The sequence below is a fragment of the Phalacrocorax aristotelis genome, chromosome 2 (genome assembly GCF_949628215.1).
Source record: "Phalacrocorax aristotelis chromosome 2, bGulAri2.1, whole genome shotgun sequence".
NCBI classification, from domain to species: Eukaryota; Metazoa; Chordata; class Aves; order Suliformes; family Phalacrocoracidae; genus Phalacrocorax; species Phalacrocorax aristotelis.
The window spans coordinates 112,044,108-112,057,315 of NC_134277.1; the positions used below are offsets into that span (position 1 = coordinate 112,044,108).

The following is a 13,208-nucleotide window of genomic DNA, read 5'->3' on the forward strand; positions in this document are numbered from 1 at the left end:
ATTTTCACAGGCGCACTTGTTCAAGTCAAGGCACACCAGTGAACCTGGTGCTGGAGGGAGCCCAAGATCTTGACCTTTTGGCAAACTCTTTTCCAGAGCGGTCAAATTTTCAAGACAGAATACACAGATACATCTTTGACTGGGAAGCTTCTGCTTCCCTATTTGCTATAATATGTACTCCTAACCAGTATTTACGTACTCAAAGTACAAGCTGCATGTCTAACCCGTGCGCACAAATCTGAATTTTCAGGCACAAAGGAAGTACTCAAAACTTGCACCAAGCAACATGCTGCCTGCTTGATAATTTTAACTTCCAGCAGTCTCCGAATGCTTCTTGCTCTGTAACAGCTGCTAACACTTAAGGAACAACAGAAAATAAAGGAGATACTACCATTTTGATGTTGTAATGTGTTTTTAACCTCACAGGAACCATTAAAGTGTATAGCTGTGGTTATTGTGGACATTCTCAGTGCCACTGAGTGCCAGCTCACAGGCTACTTTGTACCAGCATATGGGGCCAGGGACCCTGGGTTTCATTCAGCAACAATATAAACAGAACTGTGAAGACCTGGAACTCGTGAAAGTAAACCTGTGGTGGTGCAGATTCTAGCAGGATTCACTATGGCACAATGGCATCTCTTAGCACTACCTTTTACATCTCTATATCTTTATGGTGTAGTCTGAGGGTAGGTACTTTGTTGATCAATAACAACTTTATTTTTTTTAATACCTCATCTCACTTAGTCATGCTAATCTATTTAGAAGGCAACCACAATGGAAGTGCCCCTCTACAGCATTTACTGCTTTACTAACAAAATATAGCCCTTGTTTCTTTGTATATATGTATCTACTTACAGCTGAAAGAGATTTAAAACCTTCTAAACCAATATATTGTGTCAAATATAGTTATATACACAATACATAATACAAATGGCCTCGAGGTGAGGTTATCTTTGGCCCCTTCAGGCTGGCTCCCAGTTTCTCAGGTGATTGACACTGGTCTAATCAGCTCACAACAAGGAACAAAATCTCGTCCATACCAAATTCACTACTGGGTAACTGTAAGCAGTGCCCATGACACAATATCTCACTTCCCATAGCATGGATGCTGTACCAATTCTGACATAAGAGCGAACACACTGGCTTGATGAAAGGTAGAGAAGCACATACTTCTGTTAATCCGGTCAAGAATTTCTCCCGCTCCAGCTGCCGAGACCGGTGCTCATCAGACTCATCGGGGGAATCAAGAGACAGCGACTCCAAAAAGAGGTTTTCCGTGGCACTGCACCGATCACTCTCCTTCAGCTTAGACAGTGACCGGTCATCAAACTGAATGGCGTCTGAATCAGAGTAGGATCTTGACCCCATTGAACGAGGCACATGAAGGTTCCCCTGGGTTGCAAATGGACGAAGGTTACTCTCCTTCTGGTCACACAGAAAACCACCTCCTCTTCGAGGGCTCACTTCTTTCTGAAGCTGGAAACAAGGCAAATTAAAATGAACAGCCATGACACACGTAGCTTATGGCATTCTGCAGAACTCATCCTTCCCCAGGAGCAAGGCACCCATGCGTTCCGGAGGCCGAGATCATCGCCTGGCTCCAGGGACACTGGCTTTGCTGCGCTGGTCCTTCCACAAAGGGCGAAGTCTCTAGGACTTTGATGCTATTACTCATGGGATTTTGAGTGATTAAATGTGTTTATGTATAGTTTTTCTTGTTTACATTTATATGTATACATATATAAACACTGTGTGTGTATATACACAAAATAATGCATCTACTTGTAATCTGCTTTTTGAAGAAACAAATCAACATCAACTGTTATTTAAAAGCAATCTTGATATGAGATCCTAAAGCAATAGAAGTCAAAGCTCAAGGAAGGTTGAGTGACTTGGAGTCTCTTCAAAACAAAAACATTTTTCTTCTGTCAGCAATACAAAGGTTGCACCTTTATGTACATTACTTCTTTCCAGAGGTGGAAAATTCCACTTAACAAAAGACAAAAGCTTTTTTTAAAAGACTGTCTAGCCCTAATGCACGGATAGAAAGTTGACTATTTGTACAGGGATTGTACATTGTGAAAGGGATGAATTAGGCACGAAAAGCATGTTTGAAGAAAATGCAAATTTATAGAACGGCCATCAAAGATATTAACTCTACACTTTGCAAAAGCTGGGTGAAAAGAGGGTGAACCACTAGTGGAATCTTAGATTATGAATCTTAGAACCTCTTCCAATCTTAGATTATGTGATCAACTTTTTCTCTGATTTTAAATACAACAGGAGAGATGAAGTGATATTTTCAAACATGATAAATATCAGCAGGAATCTGATAAGCAACTCCGATGCTTTGCTAGAGCAGCCTGCTAAGGTTAGTGACAATAACCTGCACAATAATAGGACCCTGGAGACTGAGGACCTACAAAGCCATATTATTTTAATCTTGCTGTATATGTTTGGAAAAATAAACACACTCAGATCAAAACATTTCAGGTCTCAAATGACTACATTTTCACTTGGGCTAAAGTCAGTGAGTTTTTTGCTTGATTCAGGTCTACAAAAAGGTGAATGCATCTTCAGTGTTTTGATCATGATATACAAAATCTGAAAGTTTTATTGGAAGGAGCTAATTTAAGGTATCCTATAAAGGTTGGGGCCAGAAAGTGTATTTCAAGAGATCCTGGAGTCCATTCCCCAGCATATGGGGCAAGACCCAAAGCAAGGAGAAATGGTAATTGCATGTTTGCTGTATACACAGTTCCAGTTGCAAGCCTTTCCAGATTATCAGAGATCCTATAAGGATAATGATCTGGGACCTTTATGAGAAAACAGTTTAGTGGCTCACTCTGAATCTCAGACAGCTGACAGGAGAATTAAAGTGAGAAAAGCTGGCCTAAGTTTCAAGAGTAGCTAATGATTTTTGAGACCCTGTGCATTTATACCTTTAAACACACAACATTCCATACAGGTTATTTTGTGGGTTTAAATATTTGTCAGTGAGCTCTGTGCACAATTAGCTTTAGAAGCACAGTGGAGGGGGATTCTCTAAGGAAAAACAAAGTGACAGTGTACTTGAAAAGAAAAAAACAACAACTTGGAGCTCTGAAAAAAAGTAGGCCATCATGTTTTTTATATGTGAGCAGTATTTCCATAACCATTCAGAGTGAAGTATTTTATATGTTTTATACATTGGTGGGAGCTCCCCCCTTATCTTAAATGTATTATTCAAGAGCTGTGTGAAAGCAGACAGGCCTAACGCATTAGCATGAAATTTGGCACACAGGCTTCTGCTATCTCTTAGACTCCGTTTTTCAAACACACACACTGGTGTAGTCTCCTCATCCTCTACGTATTGCCATACATGGAATACACACAGAAAAGCCTGGAGAGAAGGTCTTCAGAGATATACTAATTGTTTCCATATACAGCAGGGCATGACTGCAATCTGAGAGGCTATTCAACTAAAAGCCTGCAAATATTTGGAAGCTTCCTGTCACACAGGGAAATGTTTGATTATAAGCAAAGACTAAGTTATGAAGATTTGCAGGCAGGTAGCCAAGATTTCAAATGCTATTTCTGATCAACTAGTCCTCTGAAATTAGCTTGATATAATATTTTTTATTTCCCCTATCTATTGCTAATTCTGTGTACAACTCTGTCGTATGGTAAATATATAGTTGAAGCCTAGAAGTTTCAAAATAGTAACAAAAGAGATCAGCTCCAGGACTAGTTAAGAGCTATTTTGTAGACTCTCCCAAGATGACTCTGAGAGGTTATGTCAAGTTTAATGAGAATTAAAGGCTGAGTAACATCAACAGGGATTTCCCTGACATTTCCTTCAATGTGCCCCATTCCCAGGGAAAAGAAAAAGCAATCTTTAACGAGGTTAAGTCCCTCAAGCTATTGAGGATACACTGAAGAGATAACATGAAAAAATGTAGTTCGTAGGGACAGGACATAAACACCCAAACATGTGTCAGTGACTCTCCAAAGAAAAGTTTGTGTCTACTTCCTTAATATATTGGGAAATTTTCTGAGGGTTATTCAGTTCCCACTTTGCATGAAGGATCCAAAGGAGGCAGTTTGGTTACTGAAACTCAGCAGTTAGAAACCAGCCCAGTGAAACCATGGAGGACTTGGCATCTTCTGTCACTGAACCCTGGGAACCAGGTGAGTTGGATGGAGAGCTCTGCTACAAGCCCTCCTACCTCATATGCATTTGTTCTTTTATCTTAGGAGACATACTATTGGTCTGCAATATAAGGCATTGTAAGGGCTAGCTCAACAAGCTGCATGAAGTCTATGCAAAACCCCTGAGATAGTCGGGAGATTAAAAAATCCAGAATATAGTTTATTAATATTTTTAAATTAAGAAGCTCAAAAATCACCTTTCTTGGTGTGTAAAAGCTTCCTATTGGTCACTGCCCACTCAGGCCTATGCTTTTAGTATTGATTTTAGAAATATCTGTAGAGTACAGCGTTTTCCTAACTGCTTCTCTGTGGGTTTAACACCTGTAGCTTAAACTGAAGTTTAATCTTGTACTTATAATATTTACAGCCTGGTGTCTTAGTTTCTTATTACAGCCCAAGCATGGGAACATGAGACACAGATAACGAACGCTTTTCAAAAACTAGTCATGAAGTTACACCTGGCTTTCATCAACTTAACCTGTGAACCTCCTTTGCACTTAATTCAAGCATAGTACTCCATAGAGAGCATGCACAAATCTGGTGCAGTTCCATTCCTGATCTCCCAAACCCAGAAAGTATTCAGTTAATTGAGGACCCACAATTTCAGTTGTTTTTCTTACTTTTCCTGGAATGCATGACTCATAGCTGAACAATGTTCAGTCAAAAAATGGTGTATTAACTCTCCCTTATTAAACTTTTCATTTTTTATGTGGCTTCCAGCCAGATAATAAATCCATTAGGTATAATTTAGTTCTAGTACCAAGTAGATAAAAGTGCATATGAGCACAAAAAACCAAGGGGAGAGGTATGCAATTATCAGATTTGCAAATGATAGCAGAGGTGTGTACAAAATTCATGTGACCAGGGTCAGAAGTGTCCTCTGAATATTTACTATTGATAATTGTCTATTTGTTATCAGTCAGGGCTCTTCATGCTAACCCCAGGGTTCCTTTGCTAAAGAAAAAGAATTCAGCTGAGACTGAATAGTCACAGCAGCGGCATCTTTGGTGGCTAATTCACAGATGAACAGACTTTTTTGGCAGGAAGCTGTGTGTCAAACCTTGAATAACCCTGCATGTGGGATTGAGTGTTTTAGCACAAAGAGATGCACAAAAGCTTTCAAACAGAACGAATCAATGTGACCATGCCTGGACAGGGTAACTGAAATGTGGCAGGAAATGGCCTTTAACCTGGAGCTGATTTCTCATAAGTGGTCTTTTATAGGGATTATGAGCATTTTCCTTTTACTCCCTTGTGTGTCTAGCATGAGAACCACTGATATACTCCAGGGACAAAAATTGTTCCTGTGCTGCTTCTTAATACAGTCTCTTGAACTTGGCCTGAGTGTAGTAATGGTGCAACGCCTCATGCTTGCAGCCAGCCATTGCTCACCCCAAGTGATTCCTTACCTGCTCTATCCGCCTGAGCAGCTCCTTCTTTTGACGCTCCCATTCTTGCCGGTCTCTATCAAGCCTGTCCAAGAGCTCCACCTTTTCCCGTTTCCAGTTCTTCTCACTGTGCTGGATTTGCCAGCGGAGGTCCATCACCGCGCCATGACTCTCAGCCAGAAGCTTCTTGTGCTCTTCTCTTTCCCTTTTAAAAGCTCCCTTTGCATCAGAAGTGAGTGCTGTTTCTCCTGAGGCGTTCTCACTCTTCCCTTCCAGCTGGCATTAAAATAAAACATTACTAGAACATCAAACTTTTTGTGGTAAAAACCTGTGTCTGACAATGGATTTGAGTTAAAGACACAACTCCATAAAGGTAATGGCAAAATTATGGCAATTCTTAGCCCTTAGGATCTCAAGAAATGATCAAAGATGTTCAACTTGAATAATGTTTTAAAATAAAGACAGTGAAAACCAAAGGGAATAATTTCTCAAGCTCTACCAGCTCATGTTATTAAGATATCACTTGTGATTCTTCTGCTGCAAGTGTGGGTACCAGCAATGAAGAAAACATGGAGATGAACTCCACCCTCATCATCATCTCTGAGACAACTGCCAGGACAACATCCTCAGCCACTACTCTGCTGTTGTGCTCTCACTGAGTGCCCCCGAAACCTAAAGACAGTGCATTCATCCTCTGAAAAGACTTCTCCCAGAACAACCCTCAGCAACGATCTTATTGTACAGCTCCTCACACCTTCCAACATAAGAGGGTGTTAGCAGCACAAAGTGTACCAAGATCATCCTCCCCATCTCTGTAGGTTCTGCTGTCTGATTTGATTTCTAGGGTAGTTAGCTGATGCTACCTTCCCTTCTTTCTCCTTCACTTCATGCTAAGGGATCATCTTGATCAGATTAGAAGAGCTGGCCCAAGGTAATAGATTTATAGGAAAATGCAGGCTTGATGGGGTGTCAGGAGGTCTCTAGCCCAACCCCCTGCTTCCAGCAGGGTAGGCTCTGAGATCAGACCAGGTTGCACAGGGCTTTGTTCAGTCGGATCCTGACGAACCTCCAAGGACAGAGATTGCACAACCTCTCTGGCCAACCTGGGCCACTGCTGGACTGCTGTCAGAGTAACAAAGCGCTCAATGGTTTTGTGTAAGTTCAAGCAAGTGAAAAATTTGTCCCTGAAGCCTGACCTTTTGTTGGCAACTCAGTAGATGTGTGAGTGACTCAGAATGGGATACATCTCAGTCCCCTGGCTCTGCAGGTGAACTGGAGTGAAAAGCAGCAAAAACTCATTTCTGCCTCTGAAGTTAAAGTTATCCTTAAAAAGGAGAGGCAGCAGGTCTGCTGGGAAACATGCTCCTTTAGAAAGACAGAAGGACAACACCTTCATGTTGCCCTATGTGGAAAATAAGCCCAAACTTCCTGAGAAAAGGGAAGTTCAGACTGGATTCAGGAGTGAAGCTTACTGTCTCTAGAACAGCTTTCCCAAGTAAGTGGCAGAGGTGTCATTGCTTAAGTCATTTAAAATTGTTCTGAGCTGCAGAGAACATCCTATTATAGCCACTTGCATTGACAGGGAGATCTTAAAACACCTGCATCCTCTACCACTAATTTCCAAAGTCCAGTTGTTTTGAAATGGCTGACTGAGGACCAACTAACCAACCAACCAAAAAAAAAAAAATTATAAGAAAGCAGCATCCTATTTTAAACAAGGTTGATATGACACTATCTTTCTCACACTTATCCTGTTTGTGCAGTGTAAATTTGTGGGACCAGCAGTGATGTGCGAGAGGCTGTCCTGCACACAACTGCATGGCTTGGTGGCAGCCCAGAGGCGCTGTGGGCAGAAACGCAGAACATCCCAGGAGAGACACCTCTGTGCTGCAGATCCATGACAGGAGACAGCATCCTGGGTAGTGTGGCTCCTCAAGAAGCCAGAAAGCTTTGCTGCCTTCCTACCCACTACCCAGCACATCGACTGCCCACATGGTAGTTCAGCAATAGGTAAAAAGACCGCTGCCAGTTTCCAAATGCAGCACTAACTTCAGGTGATGGCCTTTTGTCCCTTGCTACGTCTTTCCTCTGTCCATCCACGAGTCCCCAGCTCCATTTCATGTGGAGACTGTGAGAGTCAAAACTGCTGCTGCAGCCAGGATCAGCCATGGTGGCATCCATTCTTTTAGGTTTGTTTGCTTTGATTTTGTTCCAGTATTTAAAGGGTGGTTACAAAGAAGATGGAGACTCGCTTTTTACAATGAGTCACATGGAAAAGACACGGAGTAATGGGTACAAGTTACTCCTGGGGAGACTCCTATTGGACACAAGAGGAAAATTTTTCACAATGAGAACAATCAGCCATTGGAATAATCTCCCCAGAAAAGTGGTGGATCCCCTGGCATTGGCCACTTTTAATATTCATCTGGACAGGGTGCTGGGCCATCTTGTCTAGACTGTACTTTTCCCAAGAAAAGTTGGACCAGAAATCCTTGAGGTCCCTTCCAACCTTGTATTCTATGATTCTGTGTTTTAGCTATTCTGTGGTCTGCACCCCCTGGCTTGCCCTTGCAAGTTCCTCCTGGGTTTACAAAGCAGCTGTGACACTAAATAATTGTGTATTTCACGAGTGTCATTACAGAGCTGAGATCAGCCAAAATAGTAAGGGACTAATGAAGTAAAGTCTATACAGTTTCCTTACACCTAAGCCTGACAGGGAACTATTTGGGACTTGTTCTTTGTCATATACGTAAGTCATCTTTCAAGGACCTTTGATGCCCCTGTAGACTTTTCATCTTGCAACAGGAGCTCTCAGGAGAGGCTACTGGAGTGTCTAGGGTAAATCCAACCAGGCTGGAGTGCAGACTCAACCTTAAAACTCTGCTGCCTCCTGGAAAATAATGCCATATGCAGCAGGAGCTACAGCTAGCATACCAAGTTGCAAAGACATGCCAATGCCTGCAATAAATATTTTAACTGGCATGAAGCGTGAAAATGCTAAAATAAATCTATAAAGCAAACAAATACTCAGATGTAATACATACAGTTTGCATGATTATCCTATACAACAAATTCCTTCTTCCATTTTTTTGAATATAAAGAAAAATAGCAAAATGTTGAACCTCAACAAGACTCATGCCCACTCTCCCCATAAACCACTGAGTTCTTCACAACCACCAGGAAAATTCTCAGCCTTTCAGTTAGTAAACAAGAAAGGCAGTGATGCCTAGGCCATGCTGCCTGTGGCGGGCAGGAAAGCTGAGTGAGGCAGTGGGGAGAAAGAATGTGCTCCAGACGAGCATTACCGCAAGTATGCAGGGCTGCCATTAGAGTGCCTTGCCCAGGCTGCCAAAATTCAGGAAGTCATCCTATGTTGGACCATGGGCTCACTCAGACCACAGCCCTGGCTCTTGCCCCATTTGAGAGTACAGGAAGCCTATAAGTACAAACATGAGTTCAAAACCAAGGCAATTATACAGTGATACACCTTCAGAATAATTTCCTAGTGTTCAGTTATTTGGGATCTAAAACCTTCTCTAGACAGAGGTGGTGTCTTTAGACTCAGAAACAGTTCTTGGTGCCTGTGGAAGGCAGAACAATGCTCCTGGCAAGGAGAGAGTCCTTATGCCTCTGTTTTGATGAAACAGCTCAAATCATGGGGGAAAGGCCCATTGGTGGCTCCTTATCATGGAAGTCTAGATGTGACTTTCCTAAACCTGCTAACTGCTAAGGGTGGCCAGAGAGGCCTCTCCACATGCATCACAGCTTATATTCCTCCAGGCGTCCTGAAGCTGGACTGTTGGTCGGAGTCCTAGTGAGGGTCCGTGTCCTTACATGCAAGTTCTCTATGCATACGCAGGTTTTGGCCCCACATACTAACCCCTTCCTTCTTCCAAACCTTTCTCAGTTCCCAGTTCCCAGAATACTGAGATTTTTTACTTGCCCATCTGGAGGCTGAGAAGTACTGAGACTCCTTATTGGCTCAGAGATATCACAGTCCCATACTTGGGAGCAATCTTATTATTTCTTATCTTAAAAACAATGCCAAAGGATCCTTCTGCCAAATAAGGTGTACATGCATTTCTGACAGCCAGGATTTTATTTTTAATGATATATGCAGTGGTAAAGCTCCAAAGCAGCAGGCAACAGTACATTGTCACCTCTGATATGCAGTGCTTTTGCATCAAAAGAGTTTTCTTTCCTTTTTTTCTTTCCTATACGCCGAGTTGAAGCATCAAAATGCAAAACCATTGCGAGTGACTATTAATTAGGAGTTGACTCTCTTGAGGAAAATGCTTTTGTTAATTGACCTACTGCTTCACAAATAAGTGGAAAACAGCAGCAGTGAAGAGAACAGTGAAGACTAGAAAGGCCTTGACTCTCTATGGGTTTGTCAAGGGTTTGTCAGCTCTATACCCCTCCTAGGGTGGGAGCTCTGTACAGACTGCTGCTTCATCACTACCAGTCAAAACAACAAAATGACATAATGAGAGGTTCTCTGACCCACATTGACATGACAGACTTGGCTATTTCGTTAAAGCCGTTGTTATGCCACATGTTGGTACGGAATAGTAAAAGATGTTAACATGACTATATGTAATGCTGCTATTTTACATGTTTTTCACTAGCTACTCCCATTTCAGGACCCATATAGGTCCTGAAATTGAACCTATATCAAAAACACCCATATTTTGAATTGCTAGCATCAGTTTGTGCTAAATTTATGTTTATATTATTCCTATTTCAGGCTTATTATATATATTTTTTTTTTTAATTGCCTCCTTGTAAGTGTGAGCACGTACACCAGACCTCAGTGGGACACTCACATTGTTTGCCCTATCCTAATTGATATTCTAACAATTTATGTGCTATCCTTTTCCTACTGCATTAGGGACCTGATTTTACTGTGAAATAGAAATGCAGTTTGGGGAATTGGCTAAAGACGACAGTTTTATTTCTTAAATACTGACCCCTTTCATTCTTTTTGTTTGCTGGAAAAAGATGTAAAAAGTAACACCCATGGCTTGATAATTACCATATGTTATATATTATTATCACTGGAGCGGTGGAGGTAGCAAAAAGCCTGATAAAGCCACCAGACGGAAGGATGCAAATCTATCTTCTCCCTGGGCAGGAACGGCAGCACTGTCCTGGTGCCAAACACCAGCCAAAGCAGCAGCCTGGGGATTTATCACCCATGCAAAGGCAAAGCATGCAAGCTCTAAATTGACAGTTCACTGTCAGACTAACTTTCTCTTTGTTGCCATCTCGAGTTTAAGGTAAATCTGACATTGAGGTTTTATTTTAGGAGGAGTGAAAATAGGGATTGATATTGTTTCCTTTTTCAAGTGATCTGTTGTCTGGAAATGTATGTGCACTAAGAAGCAGCTGAACTGAGAATTTGATTCTGCTGAGAGAAAACTCTGCTAAAGAAAGCTTCTTCCTTCATTCTGGGAAAGCAGCCTTCAGTACCTGGGCAGGAAAAGCAGTGCTCGCATCTCAGCTCTGTGCGTCACAGTGAGTCTCTGACGTTCACTAAATCCTCCTAAATGTACCACCCTCCCAGCAGTGAATATTATTATTATATTTGGCTTCTGCAGAGAATCTCCAAAACTGCAAATCGTTTTCTCAGGACCTGAACGTACTAATTCTCCCACCCTTCCCCTCTTCAATGCGGAAAATTAGAGCTTTTGTGCCTTCAGCTGTGGAAACGAATCCTTGTGGGTTTTTTGCTGATTTATTTTCTTATTGCTTCAGAAACAGTACATCTTCTGTGAACAGCCGTACATGTCACTGAAGCACCTGGCACCAGACTTTATATACACACTTCTAACAGTATTCCATGGTGGGGGATAGAGCTCTCTATTCAGCGGGGTACCATCTATCACTAACCAGTAGCTTTGAATAGCTGGTTTAATATTAACATATTGTTCTAACACTTCAGTATCATTACATAACTCTTTTCTCTCCTATGAATCAAATACCACAGTTGTTATGTGCCAAGGAACAATGACGAGCTAATTGTAAGCATGCCAACATCAAGACATTTTCTCTCCTATAAATGCCAATAAATACAGGCACCCGCACGTCTCATTACTGCAGCTGGTATGTTACCAGCCAACTCTTCTGAGAAAATACAGCAAGAAGATGTTAATTTCCTTTGTCCTCACCTGTGATACACAGCACCTACTACATGAGCGCTTGTACTGGGACAACTGGAATCCAAGAGGCAACACAAGAGGCAAAGCTTTGCTCAGGCTGCAGGAGGGCTTTCAGGCACCAGGGTAAAATGAATAAATATAGTACCTTTCTTGGCTCTCATAGATTTCCCATTACATTAAGCACCTCAGCCATTCTTTACCGGTTTTGTACAGAGGAAACGTTACCTGTTCAAGGCGGCACTTCAGTTCAGTCATTTCCACCTCCCAGGCTGCCTTGTGCAGGGCATACTGCTGCTGGAGCCCCTGGCGCTCACGCTCCTCATCCCGCAATTCCAAGCGGAAGTCATCCAGCAAACCCTTCAGAGCATTCAGGAGCTTCCGATTTTCACTTGCCTGCCACAACAAAGCAATGTCATTGGATGGCTTTAGCCTCCAGTTTCATTTTTAGGGGGAAAAATGCCTGCACGTCCACTGCATGGAATAGAAAGTGCCTGGCCTAACTTTTGCATGAGAAAACTAAGAATGGCAATGCCTTCTCTGTCTACAGGCTGCCCAGGGAGGTGGTTGAGTCACCATCCCTGGAGGTATTTAAAAGACATGGAGATGTGGCCCTTAGGGACATGGTTTAGTGGTGGTCTTGGCAGTGCTAGGTTTACAGTTGCGGTCAATGATTTTAAGGGTCTTTTCCAAGCTAAATAATTCTATGGTTCTATGATTCTACTTCTCGTTAGCCCTAGTCCTGAAGCACCCATGAAAGCCAGAGATAAAGGTACTAAGCATCTTTCTGGTCTGAGGACATCTGTGATAACTTCTTTTTTAATACTGTGAAACAAAGCTAGAGTATCATTCCTGAGGTCTGTTGGGTAGCTGGACGTCTCATACATACAGTCATTGCTCGGCATCAAACCCCAAGACTTTTAAGAAAATTATACTTGATTAGCAGACACAGCATGAGCAGAAAAATGGGAAAGCTTACTCAACAAATTCAGCATTTAACCACCTGGTTCTCATGAATGCATTAGTTTCCTTGGGAAGGCGTAACTCAAATTAGCTGTCTCGATTCTTGCATGATAGTCTAATTAATTTTATTTTTTAATTCTTTTCCCAAGTGGAGGCTTCCTGCAATTCCTCTTATCTGGTGTTTCATGAAGAACCTACATGGGGACTTCTTTGTAGACAAGTCAAGTAAACAGATGCATGCAAAAATATAAATTATTTTCATGTGCTTTTTTCAATGACAATACATATAAAATTTTATGCAGACAACTAAGCTGATTTCATATGCTCATCGGATTTTTGGCATCACTCAACCGACCTCACCCACTTTTAAATCAGTAATCAAACATACCACGGTGTCTTTTTTCTTTAAAAAACAAACAAACAAAAAAAAAATGATCTACTTTTCCAAGCCATTTGGTTCATCAGCAAAAATATGCTAGATGCGGGGAAATGTCTGCAGGTGCTCATT

General features: G+C 41.8%; 1 protein-coding gene across 4 annotated transcripts in view; it reads right to left on the reverse strand.

The window, feature by feature from the left end:
- MTCL1 (microtubule crosslinking factor 1) overlaps positions 1–13,208 on the reverse strand; it is a 111,070-nt gene that overhangs the window by 12,494 nt on the left and 85,368 nt on the right. For all 4 annotated transcript variants that reach the window (XM_075084700.1, XM_075084699.1, XM_075084702.1 and 1 more), the window contains 3 exons: positions 11,966–12,133; positions 5,601–5,855; positions 1,171–1,476 (listed from right to left, as the gene is read on the reverse strand). In XM_075084700.1, the coding sequence (XP_074940801.1) occupies positions 1,171–1,476; positions 5,601–5,855; positions 11,966–12,133 (729 nt within the window). The remainder of the gene's footprint in view (positions 1–1,170; positions 1,477–5,600; positions 5,856–11,965; positions 12,134–13,208) is intronic.